Source organism: Haemaphysalis longicornis, unplaced genomic scaffold, assembly GCF_048455015.1.
Source record: "Haemaphysalis longicornis isolate Haplotype H1 unplaced genomic scaffold, Haemaphysalis longicornis Haplotype H1 scaffold_10, whole genome shotgun sequence".
Classification (NCBI taxonomy): domain Eukaryota; kingdom Metazoa; phylum Arthropoda; class Arachnida; order Ixodida; family Ixodidae; genus Haemaphysalis; species Haemaphysalis longicornis.
In genome coordinates this window covers 127,504,394-127,529,491 of record NW_027526204.1, presented here as the reverse complement: position 1 = coordinate 127,529,491, position 25,098 = coordinate 127,504,394, and the positions used below count along the sequence as shown (strand labels likewise).

The following is a 25,098-nucleotide window of genomic DNA, read 5'->3' as shown; positions in this document are numbered from 1 at the left end:
CTCCGGATTAATTTGGCCACCTGGGGATCTTTAATGTGCGCCGAAATCTCGTACACACGGGCGTTTTTTCTTTTCGCCTTCATCAGAAAACCGGCCGCCGCAGCCTCGAATCGAACAAGCGTCCTCGTGCTCAGCAGCACAACACCTTAGCCACTGAATCACCGCGATGGGCGAGGTGCTATTCTGAATACATTGGCTTCTATGGGGACTTCCAATGGGAAATGACTTGTTTGTTATATTCATTGTTTTGTTACAACGAAATTAACTGCAGAAACATCTCAGAAAAAGGGACATTTATACCGGTCTACACAGTGACCATCCCGAAGCCATGGGATTACAATAAAAACCCTGGAACATGTAAACATGGGTTTCGCCCACTCTGCTACACGTCGCAAGTTTGCTACAAGGCAGAAGGGCTACAGTAAGCCTGAAATACTCAATTACTTGCCTTTCAGCCCCCTAATCTGTGGTACCTAAGAACCATGCAATGCTCTCCGCAGCAAAAACTAAACAAAAACCCAACACTTCCAATGGATAACCACAGCACTCCCTTTTGAGCCCAGCAGAAAGGGGTTCCAGACAGAAAAAAAACTCCGAAAGTAAAGTACCTTTGATGCTTCCTGCTTGATGTTTTTGGCTGCCGGCTTCCGCTTTGACTTTGGCCCTGGCATCATTTCAATCTCTTCCATCTCCTCCTCCTCACCGGTCGTGGCTTCGCCCTCGGACTCCCGTTTCCCAACGCCGAAACTCACCGAGGCGACGTGCCTCTTCGTTTTGGCAATCTTTGGTGGAGAGCAGGTCGGCAGCGTTTCTTCCAAAGTTTCCACCGTGGCCATCGCCGAATCCGGTGGCAAGTCATCACTGACTTTGCCTCGAGCATTCCTCCTCTTTGCCACCGGGGCCCGTGCGGCGGGCGCGACTTTTGACCCTCGACACCGGGTAGGGAGCTTCTTCGGTAACTCGTCGACGGCTTCTGCCTCAACCTCAGCCTCGTCGATGTCCTGGTTCTTGCCCCTTGAAGAAGACTTCATCGGTTCACTCTTTTGAGGTTGATCCTTGTTCACCTGGACCGCGGAAGCCTTCGTCTTTCTGCCACGCTGCGTCGTCTTTGAAGCAGCTTCCGTAGAAGTGGCCAAGGTCCTCTCCTCCGACGCTCTGTCGCCCCGGACCCCCACATGCCGAGAAGTTGTTGGGCTTTGAGCTGTAGGAGCTTCTGAGCACTCTTCCACTGCGCTTACGGCAGAACTCTCAAGCTTCTTGTTCTCTTGGTCTTGAGACAAACCTTTTGCACCCTTCTTTCCTCCCCTAGGAGCCCGCACGTTCCGAGTGCCCACGCTGACAGCGCTGTCTTCCACGGCGTCGCTTGGCACAGACTCCGCAGCTGGCAAGTCTTCGCGAACTTCAAGCTGCCTAGCACGCCCTTTTCCACGCCGAGAGGCTCCGAGAGTCTCGGGTTTACATTCTGCTGAGGTTTCATCCGGAATGATGATGGCGGCAGTACCAGAGGATGGAGTCTGGTCTTTCTGCTCCGGCAATTTCGTGCCCTTCCCGGTGCGGCGAGATGTCTTTGTGCTTTGCGCTTCTGCGGGCGTGCCTTTCTTGACAACTAGCTGGTGGCCTTCCCCTTGAGGCATTCTTTCTACCATCACTTGCAGCGATTTCCTTGGGCTTTGGGAACCGCTAAGTAAGGAAATGCCTGCCAGTGAGTTGTCCACCGCAGCTTCATCGAGTGCAGGAGTGTCTTCTTCAAAGCTGTCTTGGGCCGCACTCTCGTCGGGTGGCAGGTTGTCTCTGCCTTGGGACTGCTTCGTGCCTTTCTTCCTTCGTTGCGAGCTCACCCGGGCTTCTGACTCCACCGAGGCATTCAGTGCTGAGTCATCGAGACGATCCTCAACAAGCGACTTGCTGGATTGCCCTTGGGAGAGTTTCTGTCCTTTTCTCCCGCGTTGGGATGTTCGCGAGCTCTGTGATTCAGTCGGTTCGAAATCCGAGTCATCCGCCGCAGCTTTACTGTTTCGATCCGACGACAACCTTGTGCTCCTGTTCCCCCGAGCATTTTCCGCAGCCCGCAATCCTGTTTCTGCAGTTTGGTCTTCCGCTGTAGTTGGTGCAGGTCCATCCAGCAGCTCCGCATCCGCATCAGGTTCCCGAGACTGTTTGTCCTGCTTCAGGCCGAGCCGAGACTCCTTAGTCGAACGCGAGCGGGGAGCCTGCTTCTCTTCTCGAGATGGTGTTGCAGTTTTCCTAACCCTTGACCGCTTCTCGGCCTTCGCTCTAACGTGCGCGCTTTCTGTCTCAGCGATGTCTTCGGGTAGCTCGGACTCTTCTGCAACTTTGAGCAGCTTCCCCTTGCGCCCCGACCTCTTGGGTTCAATGGCAGGGGGTGCAGCTTTCTTCCTCCTTCTCTGTGACCCTTGCGATGAGGTGGGTTCTGGTGCGTCAGACTGCCCCAGTTCACTAGGAGTCTCCTCATCAGCACTATTCTCTGCCTCCCCATCATTCGTTTCAGCTTCATCTTCAGGACACTCAGTTTCTTCAACCTCAACCTGCTTCGGTTTGTGCCGTGCTCTCTTGGGTTCAACGGCAGGAGGCGAAGCTCCCCGCCTCCTCCTTTGTGACCCTTGTGACGAGGTGGCTTCTGGCGCTTCCGACTGCCCCAGATCGCTAGGAGTGTTCTCGTCGGCTCCGGCTTCTTCTTCAAGCCACTCAGTTTCTTCAAGAACCTGAGGCTGCTTTGGTTTGCGCCGTGCCCTCTTGGGTTCAACGGCAGGAGGCGAAGCTCCCCGCCTCCTCCTTTGTGATCCTTGTGACGAGGTGGCTTCTGGCGCTTCCGACTGCCCCAGATCGCTAGGAGTGTCCTCATCAGCTTCAGCTTCTTCAAGGCGCTCAATTTCTTCAACCTCAGGCTGCTTGATTTTGCGCTGTGCTTTCTTGGGTTCAATGGCAGGAGGCGAAGCTCCCCGCCTCCTCCTCTGTGATCCTTGTGACGAGGTGGCTTCTGGGGCCTCCGACTGCCCCAGATCACTAGGAGTGTCATCATCGGCTTCAGCTTCTTCAACAACCTCAAGCTGTTTATCTTTGCGTCCGGCCCTCTTTGGTCCAACAGCAGAGGTTGAAGCTTCCCGTCCGGTTCTTCGTGACCGTCGTGATGCGGTGGTCTCTGGTGCCTCTGGCTTCTGAAGTTCGCTAGGAGTGTCCTCCTCCTCCTCCTCTGCTTCAGTGTTGTTTTTAGGCAGCTCAGTTTCTGCAACAACCTCAAGCTGCTTCGCCTTACGTCCCGCCCTCTTTGGTACAACAGCAGAGGGTGGAACTTCCTGTCCTCTTTGTAACCGTCGCGATGAGGTGGATTCGGCCGCTTCTGCCTGCTGGAGCTCACTAGGAGTGTCCTCACTCTCTGCAACTACATCATCGAATTCAGTCTCATCTGCAAACTTCTCAGTTTCTTCAACGACGTCGAGCTGCTTTGGTCTGCGCCCCCTTTTCTTGGTTTCAATGCCAGAAGGTCCAGCTTTTTGTGAACGTCGCGACGAAGTGGACTTCGGGGCCTCCGACTCCTGGAATTCGGTGTCCTCGACAAGCACTTCTGACGCCGCAGGCAGACTGTCTTCTGCGGTGTGCCGTAGTGTCTCGCGACATGTTGAAGGCACCTCGGCTGCAAGCACACTCTTCTTTCTCGTGGACCGGATGGCTGTTGTGTCCTCTTTTGTACTTTTTGATTGTGGAGCTACGGGGCTTTCCTCTGGTTTAAAATCTTGATTCGCCTCTACAGCAAAGTCCTCCAGAACACTTTTATTTCCATCCTGAGAGGGCAACTCTGTTGCTTTTTCCTCTGGCTCTTCCTTTTGTTCTCTTTTGAGGGTGTCTTCTGCAGCCGCTTTTTCCGGATCTCTGCATTCGGCGAGCACTTGTGAAAAACTGGGGAACGTCTCGGAGAAGCAGGTGTCGATGGTGTTGATGTAGTCGTCACCGACACTATCGCCGAGTTGCAAAACAGAAGCGACGCTTGCAACTTCCTCCAAGTGCTTGGGCTGCCGCCCAGCAAAAGTCACTTCTGACAGGCGCTCTTCATTGTCCTTGTCAGTGGCCATGTCCTTTCGGTTACTTGCTTCGCCTCTTGGGCCTTCTTCGCCAGCCTGAGGTGCAGGGTCATGCTCTGACGAAGAAGCTACCTCTTCCTTTCGTCCACGCTTTGACGCTCGCTTGGGCACTTTGTTCTCAGCCGCCCGGGTGTCGGTGCTGTCAGAGGCGTCCTGCTTTTCGCGGGTTTCTTGCGAAAGACCTTCCCGGAATTTGCCGGATGCAGAGGTTCTCTTTTCCAGTGACAACAGCGACTTCATTTTTGCGCCGGCGTTCTGCCGACCGCTGCTCCTCCGGGGTGCCACTTCAATCAGCTCCGCAGCGGCTTTCTTCTTGCTGCTTGGAGGAGCTGCGCCCTTCTTGCCGCGACCTTTCTTGGCTGACGGTGCTTTTTTCTTCCTCCCCTTCGCTGTGGACGTCCTGTCAGCCTCTTCCTCAGTTTCAGACAAAACCTCTTCTGGTTCATCCTTACCCTCAGCATCAACCGAAACAGGCTCCTTGTCGTCATTGACACTCTGCTTGGAGGTTGCGTCGCTGCCTTCCGCAACAGGCTCTGCAGCACTGATTTTGTCTCCTGAACCATCCTTGGCTTCTGTTGACTTACAATCCAATGCTCGCACCGAAGCCGTGTCCTCACACCTGTTGGTAACCGCGGCTTCTGGAACATCGGTGTTCTGACTCTTCCTTTCAGCGTCACCAGAAGCCTGACCAGCTGCAAGAGAAGCACATGTGTCAGTGGCTTCTGTGTCAAAGTCTCCCATCTCACTCATGTGCAGAAAAGGCTCTACATTGCCTTCGGCTATGTCGTTTTTCTCGCCAGTGGTAGCGCCTTCAGCAGAAGGCTTTCCTTCTGCCAGACCTGCAGGGCTCGGCATCGCATCCATGTCAGAGGCGGCACCTTTACCGGGTTCAGAAATCTCGCTCGGGAGGTCCCCGATTCCGGAGATATCTCCGGCACCAACGCGTTCATCCCCATTCCCTGCATCTGCGCCTTCAACGTAGTCCAACTTCCTCGCTGTCTTGGCCAGTCCCAATCCCTCATCCTCCAGGTCCTCCGTTCCTGCATCACTCTCCCGACCTGGCTGCTCCACGATGGTTTCAGGGACACGTTTCTTGAGGCTCATTCCCCTTCGCTGCCGTTTCTCCCCAGTTTTCACTCTCCCACTTGACATTCTCCCCGCATTTGCAATGACTCCGATGACCGGGGAGCCGAGGCCGGGACCCGGTGTAAGGCAGTCTTCGTAGACCGTCGTGTTTAACGCACTGAGCAGCGACAGCGAGTGCCTGGCCGTGACCATACTCAGATCGTCATCTTCCGGGTCGCTTTCCGGGACGAAGTAAGGCGAATGCGGCGGAGTCTCGTCGACTGTGGTCTTCGGTGAAAGATTTGGGGTCTCGTCGTCTGTCTCGTCATCCGTCTCGTCGTCTTCCTTGTTAGCTGCCTTCCGCGTCTCTTTCCTGGACTTGAGCAGTGCGTGGACCTTGAGATTGGGAGAAGTGTCCTTCTGCGTGGGCGGGCAGTAGTAATCGTCCTCTTCCTCGTTGTCAGGCTGCGTTGCCTCGCACAGGACGAAACTGAGGTCAGCAGGCGACAGCAGGCGCCGCTTGTCTCCCGCCGCTGCGCGGTTGCTCATTTCTTCCTTCTCGCCGTGGTCGGACAACTCTGCGTCGTTGTCATCAAACGACTGCGTGACTGCGTTCAGCCTCTCGTGCTCGTTGCCGGCTGCGGACGTCAGCGCAGCTGCGTTCCCGGATTCGCCCTGCTCTTCCTCATCCTCGAATCCTTGCGTGGGAGCAACGAAGCAATCGTCAACGTCTGCATCGGCACCCGGCAGCAAGGCAGCCACTTCGGCGCTCCGCTCGTCAAGGTAGGGCTGTGTCGGAGCGTTAAGACGATCCGCATCGTTGGCTTCGTCGCCGGGAAGTCCGTCCTGCCGCACGCACGGCACTCCACTGTACTGCGTGTTGTAGGGCTGTGTCGCAGCATTCAGCCGATCTGCTTCGTCAGCTTCATCGCCGGGAAGTCCGTCCTGCCGCACGCAAGCCACCTCGCTGTACTGCGTATTGTAGGGTTGCGTTGGGGCATTGAGACGATCTGCCTCATCAGCTAAGTCCCCAGGCAGCCCATCTTGGCGCACGCAAGCTGCTTCGGCAAACTCGTCATCGGCATAGGGTTGAGTCTCTGCCGTCAAGTGGCTTTCCTTCTTTGCGGCTTCTGCGTCGTCCTCTTGAAGCTCGGCCGTTGTGCACGGATGCGACTCCGCATCCTTGGGCATCGCAGAATTGCCCAGGGAAGAATCGTCACCAGCTGGCACGACGGCATCTTCGGTTGCCCCGTTGTTCTTGCAAGATCCGTCTTCCGCACATGGCTCAGCCAGCTGCGAGCTGTCGGACTGTGTATACTCCAGGCTGGGCATTTCAGGCAGGTTGAAACTCCCGCTGGACCTTGATTCGTGGCTACTGGGTGTCTTAAAGTCACTCTGAGAAGATGGCTGCGTAGAAGAAAGAAAAGGTGGAGGTAGGGGGAAAAAAAGGGAACAAAAGGCACTCAGTCGGACTTCACTAAACAGACCCGGTGCGTAAATTTTTTACGAATGTTGGCCGTGAGAAAACGGAGCAAGATATAGAAAGGATGGTCAGTTTCTGTGACGCAGACATGCCAGGAGACAGATTTATACTTTTCCATTATCTATTCACAAACTGTCTTTACAAATGAAATGATGGCCAACCCATTCCATTAAGACTGGCTTTAATTAAGGTGGGTAGAACTTTCACTGAAAAATTTCTTATGTGCTTCACAATTTCAAGTAAAATGCCGATATAGAGCCCAAAAATGCGTAATGCAGCGGCACGTTGGGTGCAGGATGAGAATTTCAACAGCAGAGCTATCGTAGGCCGAGCCTTTTCACAAGTATGACGGAGGTCATGCGTAACACGGGGGTAAGAGTAGCTTCCCAGACCCACCGACAGAGGGCACAGCAGTCTCACAGAGAGTCTCAGGGAGTCTCGTAGCACTCTCCGGTCCCTCCTGCTAAGGGTGGGAAAACCACAGCTCTGCCATTTCAGCAGATTTCACACTGGGTGGAACTAGGGCTTAATATATTCTTTTTTCCCGATAGCTGTTTGTTGTTCCTGATAGCAACAACAGAATGGGTAACCTTAGACTTTTTTTTATTTACTTACAACATAGCAGGAAATGAACTGTTTCTCTGTCCAAACTACCAACAAGCTACACAACTGAAGTGTTCGACGTGGCTGCCGCTGCCCCTTTCAGAAAGTCCTGCAAATAGTACTGCAAGCGCAATACAAAACAGCAGGAGCTGAACTGTTTTGTTCCTTCATCTAAACTAACAACAAGCTACACCACTGGAGACTTGCTAGATCTTCAGAACTGCCGTCCAGAACGGCCGTGCTCGTGCGTAAATGAAAGCGGCGGTGGCGCTGCGCTTCTATCAACAGTAAACTAACAATGGGACGAACAGGTTCACCGTCTGCGCATGGCCGACTACACTTTTTAAGCACTTCACTGATAATGATGCCGATTGGTGTCGGGTTCAGGTATACCTCCAGCGCACTGTGGCCAGACTGGGAAAAAGATTTGGCCAAAGACGGGTACGTTTTCGGGAGATTTTTGTTTCGGTCGTACAATCGTACAAAACCATGAAAATTCGGGAGCCTCCCGGAAAATTCGGGAAACCTGGCAGGTATGCATTTGGGATGGAGAGCGTATATTCCACAAAAACCTCAGCCAAATTTACTTTGAACGTGCTATATGTCCCACCAAACCAACTGGGACATGACTGGTAACCCCGCGAAATGCGTTGTTTTAAAAGGGCACATGGGTCTTTGATCAAAAACTATTTTTATAGTTGTGCACCAGTGAACTGTGCACAAATCCAGGAGTGCAATAAGAACAACATCATCATTCTATCTGGTCTGTAGCAGAAGTTACAACTGTTTGAAATTTGGGCCTGGAAGGCAAAGCTAGATTTTCTGGTTCCCACCTTGCAGACCCAAAACTTCAAACGGTTGTAACTCCTGCCACAGACCAGTTAGAATGTTATGACTCATTGCCCTCCTTGATTTGTGCAGTTCACTGGTACCTTCTTCAGCTGCATCCCTTCAGCAGTTCTTTTACAAAGGCTGTCAAAAAATCAAACAAAAATCCAAATAAATTTGAATGTAGTCGTTTTACACAAAAACAAATTTTATATCTACAGTCAGAATGAAGAACTAGATATGCTCTCCAATTTTCATCATCATAACTGCAAAAATAATGCTTTTTCGTGTAAGGCCAGTGTTCCCCCTTAATTTAGTGAGGCTTCGTACGAGCTTCAAAAGCAAAAAATCAAGGGTTTTCAAGGGCTTTCAAGGACCAGAAAACACATTTTCAAGGTCCCCATGTTATGTTTTATCTGGGATTATTTATAACATTTTCAACACAATGCAAAATTTTGTTATTGCCCAATACCTAAGAACATTAATGCGCATTTAGATAGGCGCTATGGGTTCATGAATGCTCCCCCAGCCTTATTTTTTATTTCATAGTTTGTATCTAGAGGTTTTTCTTTTTTCTTGGTGCTTTGCTGAGGCTGTTTGATTTCAAAACATAGTTAATGTTGCCTGCATTTCTTGCTTTGTCAGCAAGAGTATCAGCTGAAATTAACTAAGCAAGTGTTGCTGCAAGGCAGGATGAACTATGTACACGCCCACCATTTGCACGTAAAAGTAAATGCAGATGGAGCGTATGAGGCATGGCAAACATGCAATGAGCGGCCGTCCACAGACTAGATGAAACATGCAAGATAGAGAACAGAAACCGGCTTTCATGGGATTGTATCGTGATATGAATTCTATTGAGGAGTGCTGCTCCCAATGTTGCCTCGTAAAAATGAGAATCCACAACTCGTAATTTCACGCAATACACTGAAACTTGATTGTTACAATGTTTTTTTACATTTTTAACACCTAAAATTCATGACAAACACTTTAAATTCTAGTGAAAAAAGATAGGGCCAATGGTTATCTCCAGAAAAATCAAGGGTTTTCAAGGACACTTTAAAAATTCCGGGACTTTTCAGGCCTTGAAATTTACACTTCTAAATTCAAGGGTTTTCAAGGACCTGTGCGAACCTTGATTAGGTCAACATTTAATTAAAAATAGCTCTGTTGCAGGCGACGGGTGCACTGGCAGATCGCAAGAACAGCCATGAAGCCGAAGTGGCATTGTGGCCGGCCCTGCGCTTTTTCCTATGGCCATACAGGAGAACTGCTAAAGCTCCACCGAGCACGTTTGTTCTAGGACGGCAGTGAGGGCGATGTGTTGCACGCACGATTGCCCCCACCGGCCGGCCGCGTTCCACCACTCGCTCACCAGCTGGGCTGGCTGGAATGCCTGGCCGTAATGGCCACGCTTGCCTCAATTTCGGTTTCAAAATCTATTTTTTATGGCTGTTTGCACCACAATAGGCGTATTTCAGCTGTCTTGTGTCATATCTTGCAGTCTTTTTTAGGGGGAATATACGAAAATAATGTTTTCAGGAGGTTGAAATTTTGAGTGCAGTTGGTCTTTGCAGCCAAGCGCAAGGGTCAAACCCACCTTGGCAACTTGCTTCCCGTCCGCCGTGGAGGCGCAAGTGGGATGTTCCAGCTCCCCGTCCACTCGCTCGCTGTGGCAGTCGACTGTTGAGGAGTTGGAGTGCACAACCAGTTCCGCAACACCTGCCTGGTCCTGGAAAGGGGCACACCAGAGCTCCGTAACTAAACCCTCTGGTCGTCATTCGCGCAGTGCTGAAAGTTTGAACACTAGCTGTGTTGATGGGTTCAACTTAAATTGAGGACGACTCGGCGAGCAATGGAACGGAAGATGATAGGTGCAACATTAAGGGTCAAGAAGAGAGCGGAGTGGGTCAGGGAACAAACGCAGGTTAAGGACATATTGGTGGAAATTAAGAAGAAGAAATGGATGTGGGCAGGGCATGCAATGCGAAGGCACGATAACCGTTGGTCGTTAAGGGGAAACACTGGTCTTAAAACAGCCTCTTTTAATTTTCTAGTGAACTTTGTAAAACTTGTCAGCCTTGCTGCTTTTCTCCCACTGATTTCAGATATGCCATTATTTTCTCAGTAGGTCAATTAGTTCTCAAGATAATTAGCACTAATTAGCCATTTTTAGTCAAGCAATAGACAAACCAGTGTTGGTCATAAAACTGTAATCTTTATATTTTTCAATACTATGAACCCTGGTGAGTGCAATAATCGAAGCAGTTTTTTGATGCATCGCTTGGAACTAATTTTACAGCTCATTAAACTTTGGTAGCACCAGTGGCAAGGAGCCATTTTGAGTGCCCATTTCAAACACCTAAGTTTAACGAGCTGTAAAATTAGTTCCAAGCGATGCATCAAAAAACTGCTTCGATTATTGCACTCACCAGGGTTCATAGTATTGGAAAATATAAAGATTACAGTTTTATGACCAACACTGGTTTGTCTATTGCTTGACTAAAAATGGCTAATTAGTGCTAATTATCTTGAGAACTAATTGACCTACTGAGAAAATAATGGCATATCTAAAATCAGTGGGAGAAAAGCAGCAAGACTGACAAGTTTCACAAAGGTTGCTTGAAAATTAAAAGAAATTATTTTAAGACCAGTGTCCCCCCTTAAGGGTAACAGAGTGGATCCCTAGAGAAGGCAAGCGTGGCAGGGGGTGGCAGAAAGTTAGTGGGCAGATGAGATCAAGAAGTTTGCGGGGATAGATTGGTTGCAGCTAGCACAGGACCGGGATGAATGTAGATCCAAGAGAGAGGCCTTTGCCCTTCAGTGGGTGAAGACAGGCTGCTGCTGATGTGTTGATGCATGTTTTTTTAAAGACGATAGTCTTTCTTGGGCTACTTAAACGCAGAAATTTTGGTCTGTCTGTATGTATGTCTGTCTGTCCGTCTGTCTGTGACTTGATTCAGCCACCCGGCCAAAGTAAACAATGCCTGCGCAATAGTATTATATAGTCACATCTAAATCAACCCGTCTAAGTCCGGTGTAATGTTCATACCTGTCAACATTGTTGAAGAAGAACAAGACATTACGCAAATATAAGACAACAAATTAATACAGAAGTGATGTTTGCAGTGCTCCTTCATAAAAAATCCTACATGCTTGACTTTGGCGAAATTAAATACTTCAACTCCAGAAAAAAAATTCACCTCGCTGTCGCTTGCTGTCGCCCGCGCCACTATAGCTTCTTGCGGCATTTTAAGGAGTCAACCGGCAACAGTTACGAAAGGTTCCACTAGATAGGTTCCACATTGTGCTTGCAACCCACGTGGAGTAGGGAAACGAGGTTCTATAAATGTTGAAGTAGGGTGCCTCGATTCACGCGCATCTTCGCCGTACGGCAGCGTTGGCATCGAGACACCCGGTTTGGAGCAGTGAAACGCAGAAAATTTAAAATGATTTAAGCAAAGCTTTGGCGTCTTTACTTCGGGAGGATCGCGACGCAAGAGGAACAACATTAGAGGTGAGCGGGAAAGCGAAGGGAAGCATTTCTTGGCAAAAGTCAGTAAAGACTATCGTCTTTTGACGACATTTGCAACAAAAGAAGCAGATACGCGGCCAATTTTTTCTTTCATCATCGTGGGGCGGCCTGTTTAGGTCCATGCAGGGCGAGAGGGTCTCTTTCATTGGCCTCCAACTGCTCTTATCTTGCGCTGCCCAGGTCCACTTTGTGGCACCAAATGTTCTTTTTTTGTTCCTCCCATGTGTAGCTTTGCATGGCCCATCATCCACCCCTAGGTGCATACTACAAAAAACTGAACAAGCTGGGCATACTGCCACTATTCGACAAATAGTACTACTTTGGTACTGAAGCGATTCCGAAGCTATATGCTCGTCCTCTCGGGAAACTTGCATTTAAAATGCCACCGTACGGCAACCCAAGTAACATAGGCAATCCGAAATTTGGCAGATAATTTGCTGCACTGTTACGTTTCAGTACTGGCAAATGTACAAGGCATGAACAGTGCAATGAGCAGGACTGGCGTGTCAACTCTCATTTCGGCGCTTCTCAATCTTCTTTAATTCAGAGTGTAATGAAATTGTTTTGCTCACTGTGTCAGCGTGCCACACCCAACTGTCGTCGTACAATTTATGCCAGTAATACTGGCACAAATACCAATTCATACGTGAATAGCTTAGACTCCACATAGTTATCGATCATATGACCTCAGTGGCTAAGGTGCTGTGTGCTACCGACCTCAAAGACATGGGCTCGATCCCGGCCGTGGCGGCCATTTTTTCAATGGAGGTGTACCTTCAGTGCACCAGGCTCCAGAAATTTGACAATTTTTCACCTAACTCATTTGTCCGACATCCTTGCCCCATAGCCTTCTGGGTCAATGACCCGTCAACTACCATTCACCTCAAAAGCAGCGTTCAGCATGATTTTAGGCACAGGTCTCTCAACCAACCATCAGTGCGGACCACCGCAAGAACCAAGTGTTCCTTCTCTTTCTTTCTCCTCTCTCACCGCCGGTGGGCACAGCACGTCAATACCGAGTGCCACTAGCCACTGAAGTTTGTCCACACGCTCCACAAGATGAACAACTTCAGAAAACACAGAGGCAACGTGGATAAGAACTCGAAACTTGCCAACGTGCAGTGTAACGTGGAAGTGTTGCAGGCACAGGTGCAAGATGAAATCTTAAAAACAGTCAACAACAACAACAACAACATGAAGAGGAGGAAGAAGAAGAGGAGGAGGAAGAGGAGGAAGAAGAAGAGGAAAAAGAAGGAAAAGAAGAAAAAAGAAGTGGCTGCATTGGTGCTATGTCCTGCTGTGAAAATAAAGGCTCCTGAGAGCTTTGTAGCTTTTTCCCTACTGCACGCCACTGCCAGCCCACGCTTTAACTGCAACACCTGTCTGCTCTAGCAGTCGTTTATAGGCCACCCATAGTTTGCCCTATGATCAAGAGCCACTTGTGTTCGAAGCCACATGCAAGCAACTACGACAAAAGTGAGCTGCTTTGGTTACTGAGCTGGCAACAACACCATTTTGTACGCACGAGGGAAAGAAGCTGGGAGCAGACGACTTTCCCCATACAAACTAACTAATGTAAGAAGCCTAGCAATGAATTTTTGCACACAAGGAACCCAGGGATAGATTTTGCCAGATATCATATTCTATTATACGGAAGAGGGAGGGGAGACAGCTGATGTGACACACAACCCATTCATTCCATCAATGCACACCAATCATACACACTCAGTGCCCTCATTCATCTCCCTCAAACACAAGTGCAGCTGGACTATAAAGGGCCCTTAAACAGAAAGACCACAAACAGCCCTCACCTCAGCAACTTCAGCGGCGTTCAGGAGGGACTCGGAGCAAGTGTCCGATTCCGTATCATCGCCAGCCACCTGAAGATACCCATGGAAAGACAACTGAAACTCCCAAAATCTCCAACTTCAAAAGAGCTCAACAAAGTAGGCCACAGAGATTGAACTCACATCATCATTGTCACGCATCACGTGGGCTGGGATGCCTGCCAGAAAGAAGGTCTCGTTGTACTCCAGGTTGAAGCAGACCCTTGGCTTGAGGGCCCGCTGGGGAGAAGGAAAAGAAATTCAAGGTTCGTTCGTACTTTGAGTGAACCGCGCAACTCTCAAGTGGGCGACGTGCTACCATCTCGTGTAAGGAGCTGAACCTCGTTTCCCCCCTCATTGAAAACTAAGAAGTTAGCAGCTTAAACAACGAATTTGACGCTAGCGATTTGCCTTTCGCGTGAAGGGGCAGGTTTGGAGGACTTTTTGGGAGTGTGGAACAGCTGCAAAAATATATTAAGAGATGCACATGCTGAATGCGATCACCGCTCTCCCACAACAAACCGTTCATTGCTTGCATGAAGGTGCAGGTTCACTGCACAGTGATACAAAGCCCGAGTGCTCGGGAAGTATGGATGCCCACCCAAAGCTAGCCACTTTGTCTGCCGTTACAGCCACCATCAAAATTAATAATGGCAGCGCTGTGAACCTTCAACGCAAGCATCAAAACAACCAGGCCGGCATTGGTGCGGCATTCACGGCCTCCTCAGAGGCTAACAATGTGCCAGGGTTTGCAATGTGGGTTGATACAGTATGAAGTCAGCGCAACGAACAAGATACAGAGGAAGACAAACAGGAATTTCACTGTAGAGTTATTTAATATCAGCAGAATGAAGGATGCGTGCATTAGTAAGCCTTCCTTAGCCCCGAGTACAGCAGAAAATGGTTTCTTGCGAAAGTCATTGCAGTGATAAAAAAACCCCACGTATTGCCTGTTAGATTGTGCCGTTTACGCGTTACTGTTTTTCCTTGACTGTTTCCTTGTTGGCTTCCCTCTGGCCTTGCCCATGTGTAGAGTGCTGTTCGCCGAATGTATAAATAGAATGACTTGGCGCTGGTCCTGTCCGTCTCATCTCACTTTGCGTCTTGTTTATTGCACTGAATTTACCCATTACATGTCCGAACTTGCCCAGTTAGCCACCTTACTTCAAATAATGCTATTTCAATATGCACCCTAGAGCACTGCACGGGCATGATTTATCCCTTTCACAGTCTGGTGTTTCTAGGCGTGACGCACCCCTAGTGTCGGTTTGGTTTCCGAAATATGAGGGAAGGAACATAGTGATTTATTTGACTATGATAGCATCCGGAACATAACGCGTCGAAAGGAAAGAGCGTGAGTGAGAGAGATCGCCTTTCTTCCAGATATTTTCAGTTTGCCACGCACGCCTCCGGGACGATGACCCCACCATTTCAACATCAGAATCTGACGCTGTGGAACTCGCACCCCTGCCTCGAATGAGGAACTCTCGGAATGTGAATCTGAGCTCAGTTCGTATTCAGATCGGAAGCGAAGAACCACAGCTCTCCTGTCCGCAGTCGAAGGCCCCGCGCGGCCAGCCATCCAAAAGCAATTGCGCACGAAGGTAGCACTTTCAGCAGCCCGCACAACGCACAGAAATGAGCGCGCAAAAGCCGCGATTGAGTCATGTTTTGATCTACTGGAGAGGCAACAGCGCGCTGGGCTAACCCGGCACGCCGTAGCAGACGCTTGAATAGAATAAATAAATATATAATAACAATAACAATAAAAAAACCTAGAACCCCGTTGCGGATGGCACAACAACCCTTGCACCCGCAATCACACATGTGCTGCAGGTTTACTCATCCTGACAGAGTACAGCGCATCGAGCGAACGAGCCTCCCAGCAACGAAAGGTGGGCGAGGTTGCTCCGCACTCTTCAATACAACGTTAAAGCTAGCGAGTGGAAATTCAAGCCACTAGAAAGAATCGACAGATGGGGCGACCAGTCCAGGCACGTCTGCTTTGTGTTGTGGTGCAAATTTTTGAACGCACAATGGAGAACGTACCGGCACGTCAGTGAGAGCGAAAGGGTTAAAGGCCCGGGGCCCAGCCTGGCACGAGCCCCCGGTTTATGAAGCCTGGGTCCAACCTGGGCCTTTAACACCAAGGGCTGTATTCCGAGTCCCTCCTCCACTTCATTTGCTCCCTCCACTCGGCTGGGGGGAGGATTCCGCAATGCCTATGCATGGGCAAATCGATTTCAAGGATCTCCTCCACTGCAGGTACGAGCGGAGGAGGAGGGACTCAGAATACCAGGGTAAGCCTGGGTCCGATCCAGTCATTTATTTCTAAGCCCAGGGAGGGAGCATGTTTGCATTAACGGGCACGCTGAAAGAAATTTGTTTATGTCGGGTTGAGCTCCCTTCGTAGTGAGCAACCAGATGGAGCATCTAGTGTGTACAGAACTCTAGAAGTGAAACGCAAAAATCTAGGGTTAAGCAGTGCTTGTGTACTTTAGCTTCCCCCGCCTTCAGTTCTAATCACATCGGCGTAATAATAGTTGTGTACTGTTATGTCACCGCCACCATCACCTTTGTTGACCAGAGTCTTGGGGAGATCATGTGGTTGTCTCAGGCACAAACAGGTATGCTGAAACTTTTAATGCCGCGTTTAAATGCGTACAAGTACTGCACATGCACTAATTTGTTTTACCTGGGGTGGCTCTCGGCGCTGCTGTTTCTCTAGCACGCGAGTTCGATTTCCGGCCACTGCCGCATTGCGATGGGTGCGACATGTGAAACGCAGGTGTACATATACATAACTGCAGAGCTCCATGCTGTCGGAATTAATCCATTCCCCGCTGCGACGTAATCGTATTTTTAGTATGTTATACCCAAAATTTTTAAAAATCTTCATGCTATACAAAAAAATTTCAAAATAAGCGTACAATGACTATCAGGCCTAGCAAAGAAACAGACATGTACGTTACGCGTTACAAGGAAAGAGTTACTTCCACCTAGTTACTATTTTCGGCAATGAGTAATGTATTTATACTCGGTGACAACTTAAGAACGGCACCGGAAGTTGCCGCTGTGCCTTATCACCGTAGCCGGATGTTTTTCCGCGCGGCGCAAGTAGGGCGTTACCGAGAATATTTTGAACATGGCGTGAGTCGTTCCCATAATTTTTTGGACTTCATATGCTTATAAACGACTCCAGTGACGACAAACAAACTGCGTGAGACAAGGCAGACGATATCACACGTTCATAGCAAACCCCTTTCAAAACGCGCGCGCACTGACGTCACGGGTCCGGCGCTTTGACGGAGTGATACACTACATGAGGTGGTGCCGTTCTTGAGTTGTAACCGAGTATAGTTACTCTTTTTTTAAAAAAAGGGATGGGTAATGCATTTGCTTCCTCTTAAAGAGGCCATGCAGACAAAACAGAAGTTTGTTTTCTTCGGAAGATTTTGTGTTTTATAGTGCCCCAGCACTTGTCTGGCAGCAAATGATGCTGTCTTCACCGAGAAATTAATCAATTTAGGTTGAAACTTTCATTCTCCCGCCAAATCGTGCGTTTTCGTGACGTCTGCCATGAAGTCGCAGGGGCGGGTATTCAAACGAACTTCCAGTGCGTCATTAGGCTCTGCAGTCAGTCCTCAAGCGCTCCAATACGGAGCCGCGGACTGCCGTCCACTGTTGCTTTGTTTTTGACCGTGTCTGCACCTGGCTTGTTTTTGTTACTGCAGAAAGTAATCGTTTCAGGAAACATAGGGTGTGCTCGACATTAAACAGGGTCATGTAAGACAACTCCAAAGCGGTCATAGAGTTTCATACTAATATACACTAGAGGGAAATGTGGCGCCACCGTCTAGGGGAGCCGCGCTTCGGCGAGCGTGCCGTCATGTACCGGACAGGCACGTTCCACTTGTCCTTGGCATGGCTCACGAACAGGCTGAAAAGTTGGCTTTGGCTGCAAAAATGCAACAATATTACTGCAGAAAATTAATCGAATTTGTTCTGTTATTAAAAAATTAAAGCTCCATAAAGATTGATTTGCCAGGGATTATTTAGAACCTTCCCGGAAGATGAATAAAAAAACAGTGTTACCCCTTTTGGCTTCAAGACGAAAAAGAAGCCATGTGGCTGACCAAGCCAAGGAGGCGAGGAACGTCGCTAGCTGCAATGGCGCCGCCCACGGCGGCACGCGAATGCAGCGCCAGTTTTCCCTCTAGTATATATTAGTATGAAACTCTATGAAAGCGGTGGACTGCTGTGCAGCTAAAACAAGCATAGTGCACCCACTACTAACAGCCGTGTGCAACCGTACTTCCATGTTTACGCGTGTTTTCGTTACTTTCATTGTTTTACCCCACCGTTCTTTCGGCTATAAAATGAATATGTATCACACTTAAGCGCAAACAGCTCATTTGGCAAGCTTAGAAGCACTGTGTAATTTGCGTTTGCTTCTGCTGGCCTCAGCCAGTCGCACAGCTGGGTATATGACATGGGTTCTGTTGCAGGAAATGAGCTAGTGGGTCACGTGGCCATTTCCTTTTTTCCTAATTACATAGTTTATTTGAGCGACGCGATTTTAACGAGGCAATCTTTCGAATGAACTAAACGACTACTATGAAACCCAATAAAAATACAGCAGGTATAAAAGTCCCACCAGATGCCAAATGCGAACACTGGCACTTCATTGGCATTGCAGCGCCATCTATGAAAATGGGCAATAAACAAGATAACCAAACTTCCACCTGCGAGCTGGGAGCAGCCCTGGTCAGCAGGCTATCTTTCGTGTTAAGGCCCTGCTCTAGATAAGTCATTGTCGATGTCCCTAAAACGCGATTTAGCGGGAAAATCAAAATTTTGGCTAGAAATGTTTAATTTCTCACTGAATAAAGCGTCGTTTGCTGCCGGGCAAGCCATGAGCGCACCATAACACACTAAATCTTTCGAGCAAAGCAAACTTGTATTTTGCCTACCAGCCCACCAATCATAGAATGGTACATTAGACGGTCAATTGCAGGGTAAATAATTATTTACAGCCTGGCTTATTCATATGACTCGGTCTTGACAAAGCGAGCACTGAGGCAGCCCCCATGACAGAACGGTGCTCATGACGTCAACGTTCACGTCGCGACACTGCCAATCTGGACGTGGCACGCCCGGGCAAAATGATGCCAGTCCCAAAACCGCGAAGAGATACACACGGAAGAGCAGCGCGCGCCAACTGCAGCCAGCGCGTTGGCTACGTCACGGGAGCCCTGACGTCGGCAGTTGGGGGCAAGCAGGTGTAGTTGCTGTCACGCTGATGATGTTCAAAAAGTATCTGTTCCGAGCTTCCTCGTGCGCGCAAAGTTTAAAATAGATTTAAATTGTGTTATACTGGGCGGTTACTGTCGAAACCAGCTGGGAGATACCTCCACATACAAAGCACACCTTTACCGCCCTTCCGTAACCTGAACAAGATGGACCTGTTATTTTTTGCAAATTTCTGCATAAGTACATTACGACTTGTTCCATTTATGTCGCCAAATTGCGAGACTTAGCCATGTAAACTTGTTTAGTGCTTGTATTTGTTAATTTTTTTGCCTGTATTTACAGTACTTGCAGTTGCAGCTGTGTAAATGTTGTTTTTATCACTGTTCTCGCGTACTTTTTGAATGATTTCTGAAATTGTTAATGCCAGCTATGTGTATTTGTTTGTGATCGGCGCCCGCTGTTGCCGCAGGTGGCCAAGGAACCCTGAAGTCGTGGCAGAACGGCTTGCACTTTGGCCACCTCCCACCACTTTTTGTGGGAAACAAATAAAGAAAGAAAGAAAAAAAGAACATAGTTATTTCAGGTTTGAAATTTCGCGTCAGTACTCCTTTAAGCTCAGCAGGCAGCGCCTCAGCCGCTAAACCGTTGCGACAGGTAAATCGCTAAAAGCATCCAAGGCATCCAAGTGGATGAAAAAGCCCACAAAAGGAAGAGTGGTCACCTTTCCGATCTTGGTCTTGTTCTGGCTCCCAAGGTCCATGATGGTCATGCCGTGCTTGTCCAGTTCCAGCCGGGCATGCCGCTTGGAGACGGCCTGCAAACACGGCGGCTTCAGATAGGCGTGAACCCTGGACGGCACACCATAGTTCGGACTTACGTTGTTGCCGATGACGACATCGCACAGGCGGGAGCGGCCAATCACGTTGGACCCTGGAATGGAAAGAAGACTTAGAAAACAATCCCATGGGCGCTTAAAGGAGCCATGAAGAGAAAATACAACTTCGTTTAATTTGTACGAATTAGGATTCAGTATCTCACTCAGCTCCATTACAGCCACAAAAGATGTTTTTTAACGAAAAAAAAAAAAAAAAGGCAAGAAGTATTTAAAACTTTCAAATTTTGCACCACAGTTACGTGTTGTGAGCAAGAATGATGTTACACGGGCCAACAATAAAACGCAATTTTCAGTGCGTTAACTGCTCATTAGCATTCAAGTGATGCGGTCAAATGGAGCTAGAGGATCCATTACAGATGTCCAGTCATGTGTCGTTGCGACAGGTCAGTTAGGCGGCCGCCAATCGCACAAACAAGGTTCCGTGAAGTCATAGAAAAGTTGCGGGAAATTGGCGAGGAGGTCGCGACTGCTTTGCACGTTTTCTTTCATATCTCCGTTATTTTTTTGAAGGTTGCGACGATATTGCCATCATTGTTATCGGGACTAAGCAGTCTTTCTAATAAACCCAACTTGTATTTTGTCTTCATGGCTCCTTTAACCCTTTGAGCCAAAAACTTTATTATTTTGCTTAGCCGTGTGAAGAGTTTTTTTATTGATTAAATACTGGTCAGCCTAAATTTAACTGAGGACGCAGACAAAGACGAAGCACAAGTGTCTTTCGTCTGTCTGCATCCTCAGTTAAATTTAGGCTGACCAGTATTTAATCAATTACGATCCAACTAGCTCAGATTCTGCCTATTCCAAGTTTTTTTACAATCTAAAAGGACTTCCGACATCACAAATACGAGGTCAGAAAAAAAAAAAAAAGGTTCATCAGGGCGGACACTAGGACACTGGCTGCCCATATATCACTTGAACAAGAAAGCTACCATGATCAGCATGATTTATGGTTCAAGTAAAGACAATAACGTAAAGTTTGTATTGCTATCATTTGTACTCGCAACAAAACTGCGCAATTTCGGTTACCTGTCTATCATTTGTACTCGCAACAAAACTGTGCAATTTCGGTTACCTGTCACTAGTAGCCCAATGAGCCACCCAGGCTCGATGCGAGTTGACACGTGTAAACAATATTTTTTTTTAGAACACGGAAGTACATGCTGCCCTCTATCTTTGAAGGTTCGGGATTCCTTGTGTCGACAGATGGTGTTAAATGTCGAAAAAAAAAAAAAAAAACACAAACAGAGAGAGAAAAAAAAAATATATTGTTTGAGTTGTTGCACCTCGGCTACACTGGGCACCAAAGGGTTAAAGGGACAGACAAACCGATTTTTGTGAAGTGCATGTCCTCCAGCTCGTATGAAAGCCAACATTTTGTAAACTAGGGTAATTGCAAAGGATTTCTAAATAAACAGGCAAAAATAAGTTCAATTTTGCCCTAAAGCTTCTGAAGACAGAAAGGTGGCGACATGTAGGGTCTAAGAGCGACACTACCTTACGCGTCCAAACAATTCCATCGATTTCAACGAGATTCAAAATACGCACGAAGGAATAGGAAAGGTTGCACGTTCTTGTTGTTTTAGCTTGGGGACAAGTTCTTAAACACCTCTTTTAATATCATGTGCAGTTAAAAGCGTGTTGCCGCACGGCGCACTGACGTGGTTGCCACCATTACTTTCGGTGGGGCACGTATGGCTGGTAGATCTAACAGTAGCGATTTTAAAAGTTCTAGGGCGCTATCAGCAAAACCGTTTCGGATTAAGGTGTTTTAAGCGACGCCCTTTTATTTGGAATAAAGATAATAAACCTGACAAAATTAAGTCCGCTTAGGTGACTTAAAAGCGAAAGCCAGCGATTATAAAAGACTTCGCTGCTGCAACGTGTTGGCGTCTCCTTCTTAGTCTCTTGACGCAAAGTATTCCGACCGCAATCCACGCAGCAGCTTCCAGTCAGAGCTCTCCTCCGTGGGCCCCCCCCATTCTATGCATATGCCGTCGCGTTCATCTGTCATGAGGCACACGTCAGACTAATGCTGTATTCGGGTGGTCATTTTAGAGCGCTCTGGAGCACTCCGGAAAGCGACTCCGTGTTCGGGTGGTCGAAATCGAGCGCTCGACGTATGTTCGGTTGGTCGTCTCAGAGCGTCGCCCTCCACTCCGAGCGCCTGCTCCAACTCCAAAGTTGGAGCGCCGCCGCGGCTCGCCCCACTCGCCTTTTTAGTCAGCGTTCGCTGAGGCCTAGCCAGCGGTTTGTTGTGGCAATATTTCGACATTTTTGCTTCTCGCACTATTACTGTCAAAATGATGTCTCGCATCATGTCAAAACGGAGACGCCCATTGAGTGTAGGGGAACCGTCCCCGCTGCTTCTGCAGCTCGAAATAGACGCCGAGGAGGAAAGCAGCACAGACGACGACAACTCGCACGTTTACGCGAAAAAGTTCGCCGAACTGTTCGCCGCACCGCTTCCTGTGTTCAGAGTACAGGAATATGTTCGCAACTTTGGCTTGGAGCTGGCCGGCCTGGCTGTTTGCGGTTGCCATGTTGGCTGCGCCGCGGCGCCACGGTCGCGTGCTGCTCCAAGATCGGGTACGCGTTCGGTCGGCGAGCGGTGACTCTTGCTCGGATTGGGGGAAGCGGCATATCGGCGTACTCCGAGTCGGAGTATCAAAGCGACCACCCGAATACAGCACAATTCTTGTTTCATTCTGTCACGGTGCCGGGTTACCACTGTGGTTAGCGCACTGGGCGGCCGCTCTGGCAACCCGGGTTCCAGTCCTACACAAACCCAAATGTGTTTTGAAGCGAAGCTATTTACCCCCCAAAGGGTTTTCTCGCGACCGTTGGAGTCAACAGAAAGCTCCCGCAAATAAATGAACGAAATTACTGGCACCGCCAGGAATCGAACCTGGAACGAATAAAGAAATGGAGCGAGAGCCCGTCGTCTGACCAATTGAGCTGCGAGCCCACGCAGAGACGGGGGAGACCTTAGCAAAGAATATCTCTTTGAAGTAATAAAGGGTGTGATTAAGTGCACTTCACTTGTCTCTGGTTTCTCTTTTTGTACAGCCACGTGTATGAATTCAAGTGATGTTGCTCGTGTAGCACGGGGTTATACCCGTGCTACACGAGCGTTTGGAAGGACATTTGAGTCAAAGGGCCTTTGAAATTTCAAATGTCCTTCGAACTTGAAGGAGTTCCGCCGATCTACACGACGATTTTCAAAGGCAGTTGAAAGTTTCCGCGTTTGCCCGCCATGTTTTGGTGTCGCCACTGCTGCCATGTTTCGTTCTTGGCAAAAATGTAATTTTAGAGTTAAAATGGGAAAAAAAAGCAATTATTAGAGATCAAATTGATAACTATCTACAAGCGCGCACAAAACATGCACAAGGCAGCCAGTTTCTTTTTGTCTGTTTTCGCACCGCCGGTGTTGAGAGTACCAAGTCGTCTCGTAATCGCAGAGCGAGTGACAGAGAACAAAAACAAGCGAACAAGTGAAAAATTATGAAGATCTTGCACTTGAAACACAGTTTTACTTGTAAATAATTGTTTTTGTTATTACGGCTTGCAGAAACTGAGCCCAAGGGTACGACTATTCGTGTTTCAAAGGCCTTTGCGACTCTCAAAGGTCAGTTGTCGTGCTCCTTTGACTCAAATGGCATTTCAGTCAAAGGCCTTTGAAAAACGTCGTGTAGCAGCTCAAAGGTGTCATTTGAGTCAAATGACATTCGATTCGAAGGCCTTCGAAACGCTCGTATAGCACGGGTATTATTCTTCAATGAGCAATCTTTGCACGGTTCAACATGAAACCCCCCCCCATGTACTGCCTACGAGGACAATAATTGAAATGAAATCACAGGCAATGTGCACCATTTTGGGCGCAAACCCGCCACCCGGTTTCAGCAAAAAAGTTGTGTCACAAGAGCTAAACAAAAAACATTACAAACTGCACACTGACACAATCATTCACGGGGTGTCCTCTTGTTGCCAGAGTTGAAAACCGAAAGCAAAACTTGGGCACTCACCAGCCTTCAGAGTGAAAGTCAAAACTTTCGGGGGGGATACGTCCACTTCCACCTTAAGCACGGCATGGATCTGCAGGCAGGGTAACGGCAAAGCAGCGGCTTGTAAATCAATCAATTCGTTGATCCATCAGTCAATCAAGCTTCATTTTCCTAAATAACGTTGGAACCAGCTTTAAAGAAAACCCAGGTCAGAGTCAACGGGCACGAAAAGAAGTATCTGCCACATTGAACGCATGCAGTGTAAGGCAGAACGGCGACTGGGGGAAATTAGAACCAAGAGACAACAGACATGACATGAGCAGCTGGATAACATGGTCGGCAATAGGAGGTTGAGGAAGACTGAACACGAACTAAGCCAAGATAATCTTGACGTGCGACAGGCGCAGTTGGAAGGTGCTGGGATTCTCGCGACGACGGCCTAGCAAGCTTTACAGTATAGGTATCCTTGCCCTTTCAGCGGGCTTTGTTTAAATAGGAAACTCGGAATTTTTCCGTCTTCCCGAAACGCAATACTAAGGTTTTGTCAATTCTTCCGTACACATGCCAGGTTTTGTCAATTCTTCCGTACACATGCCAAAAGACTATTCTGCGCCTATTTGTACTGAAGGGCTTATCAAAGAAGCGGCTGTGTATGTCCTACGGAGTTTTGAAACCGCAAAGTTCGTTCGAATTCGTCTACTACAGACGAGGGGGCGGAGGCGTCAGTCAGTGACATCAAATGGCCTTATCCTCGAAAAAGGCAGCTTCTGCGAGTCAACATGTTAACTGTAACACAACGACGACCCTCAATTACTACGTTTCTCGAGGTTCGTTTTGGCGCGAGTACACAACACGAGGACGTCGAGACGCGAGGCCACCACGAAACGAAAAGGGACGCAGACGAACTCTACCGCCCGCCGATGTGGGCACTTGGTTTAATGCTGTAACCCATGAGTGCGAGATGAAACACCGAGAAGCGCTTGACGATATAACTGATATAACTTTGTTTGGCGCTACGTCGTGCAGCCTTGAAGCGTAACTGTCACGCACGGGGCAAAAACGCGGCAAGTCGCGGCACGACGGGAAGCGATTAATACGCACGTTATCGTCGGCATTCTGGTCTTCGGTGTCTTCTGGTCCCTGTATCACCTGCGTCAGATCCACGTCCGACGGGTCCATGCTCGAAAATCGCACGGGTTCGCCAGGTTCACGGCCACACCATTCAAATACACGAGCGTTCGCTGCAAAATCTCTTCTACGCAAACGCACCAACCGGGGAACGCGCGAAATTACAACACGAATACTGCACAACAGACAGCGAGAGAACGGTCAACTTTGTTGGCTTTTCAAGGAGGAAGTTTGCCCTCGTCGCCATCTATCCATCTCGTTATTTGTTTCAGTCATAACAGAGCAGCAAGATTAGAATTATTTTTGTCTTTTAAAAATGAAATCAGTTTGCCAAGCAAAAAAAAGTACGCACAAAAGCAAGACAAAAAGTAAATAAAAGCTGAG

At 48.6% G+C, this 25,098-nt stretch overlaps 1 protein-coding gene across 3 annotated transcripts in view; it reads right to left on the bottom strand.

Moving 5' to 3' along the window:
• The window catches only part of LOC144159278 (uncharacterized), a 31,967-nt gene extending 7,058 nt beyond the window's left edge, over nucleotides 1–24,909 (bottom strand). The window contains exons 1-8 of one of the 3 annotated variants that reach the window (XR_013320271.1): nucleotides 24,688–24,909; nucleotides 23,608–23,677; nucleotides 19,568–19,620; nucleotides 19,412–19,519; nucleotides 13,582–13,677; nucleotides 13,423–13,491; nucleotides 9,677–9,808; nucleotides 609–6,569 (exon numbers count right to left, since the gene is read on the bottom strand). Coding sequence is in view for 2 of the 3 variants with exons in the window: in XM_077690672.1 (XP_077546798.1) it covers nucleotides 609–6,569; nucleotides 9,677–9,808; nucleotides 13,423–13,491; nucleotides 13,582–13,677; nucleotides 19,412–19,519; nucleotides 19,568–19,620; nucleotides 23,608–23,677; nucleotides 24,688–24,765 (6,567 nt within the window). In the remaining variant the exon portion in view is untranslated. The remainder of the gene's footprint in view (nucleotides 1–608; nucleotides 6,570–9,676; nucleotides 9,809–13,422; nucleotides 13,492–13,581; nucleotides 13,678–19,411; nucleotides 19,520–19,567; nucleotides 19,621–23,607; nucleotides 23,678–24,687) is intronic. The other 2 variants (XM_077690671.1, XM_077690672.1) reach the window with 2 other exon arrangements.
• Between the last annotated feature and the right edge of the window lie 189 nt (nucleotides 24,910–25,098).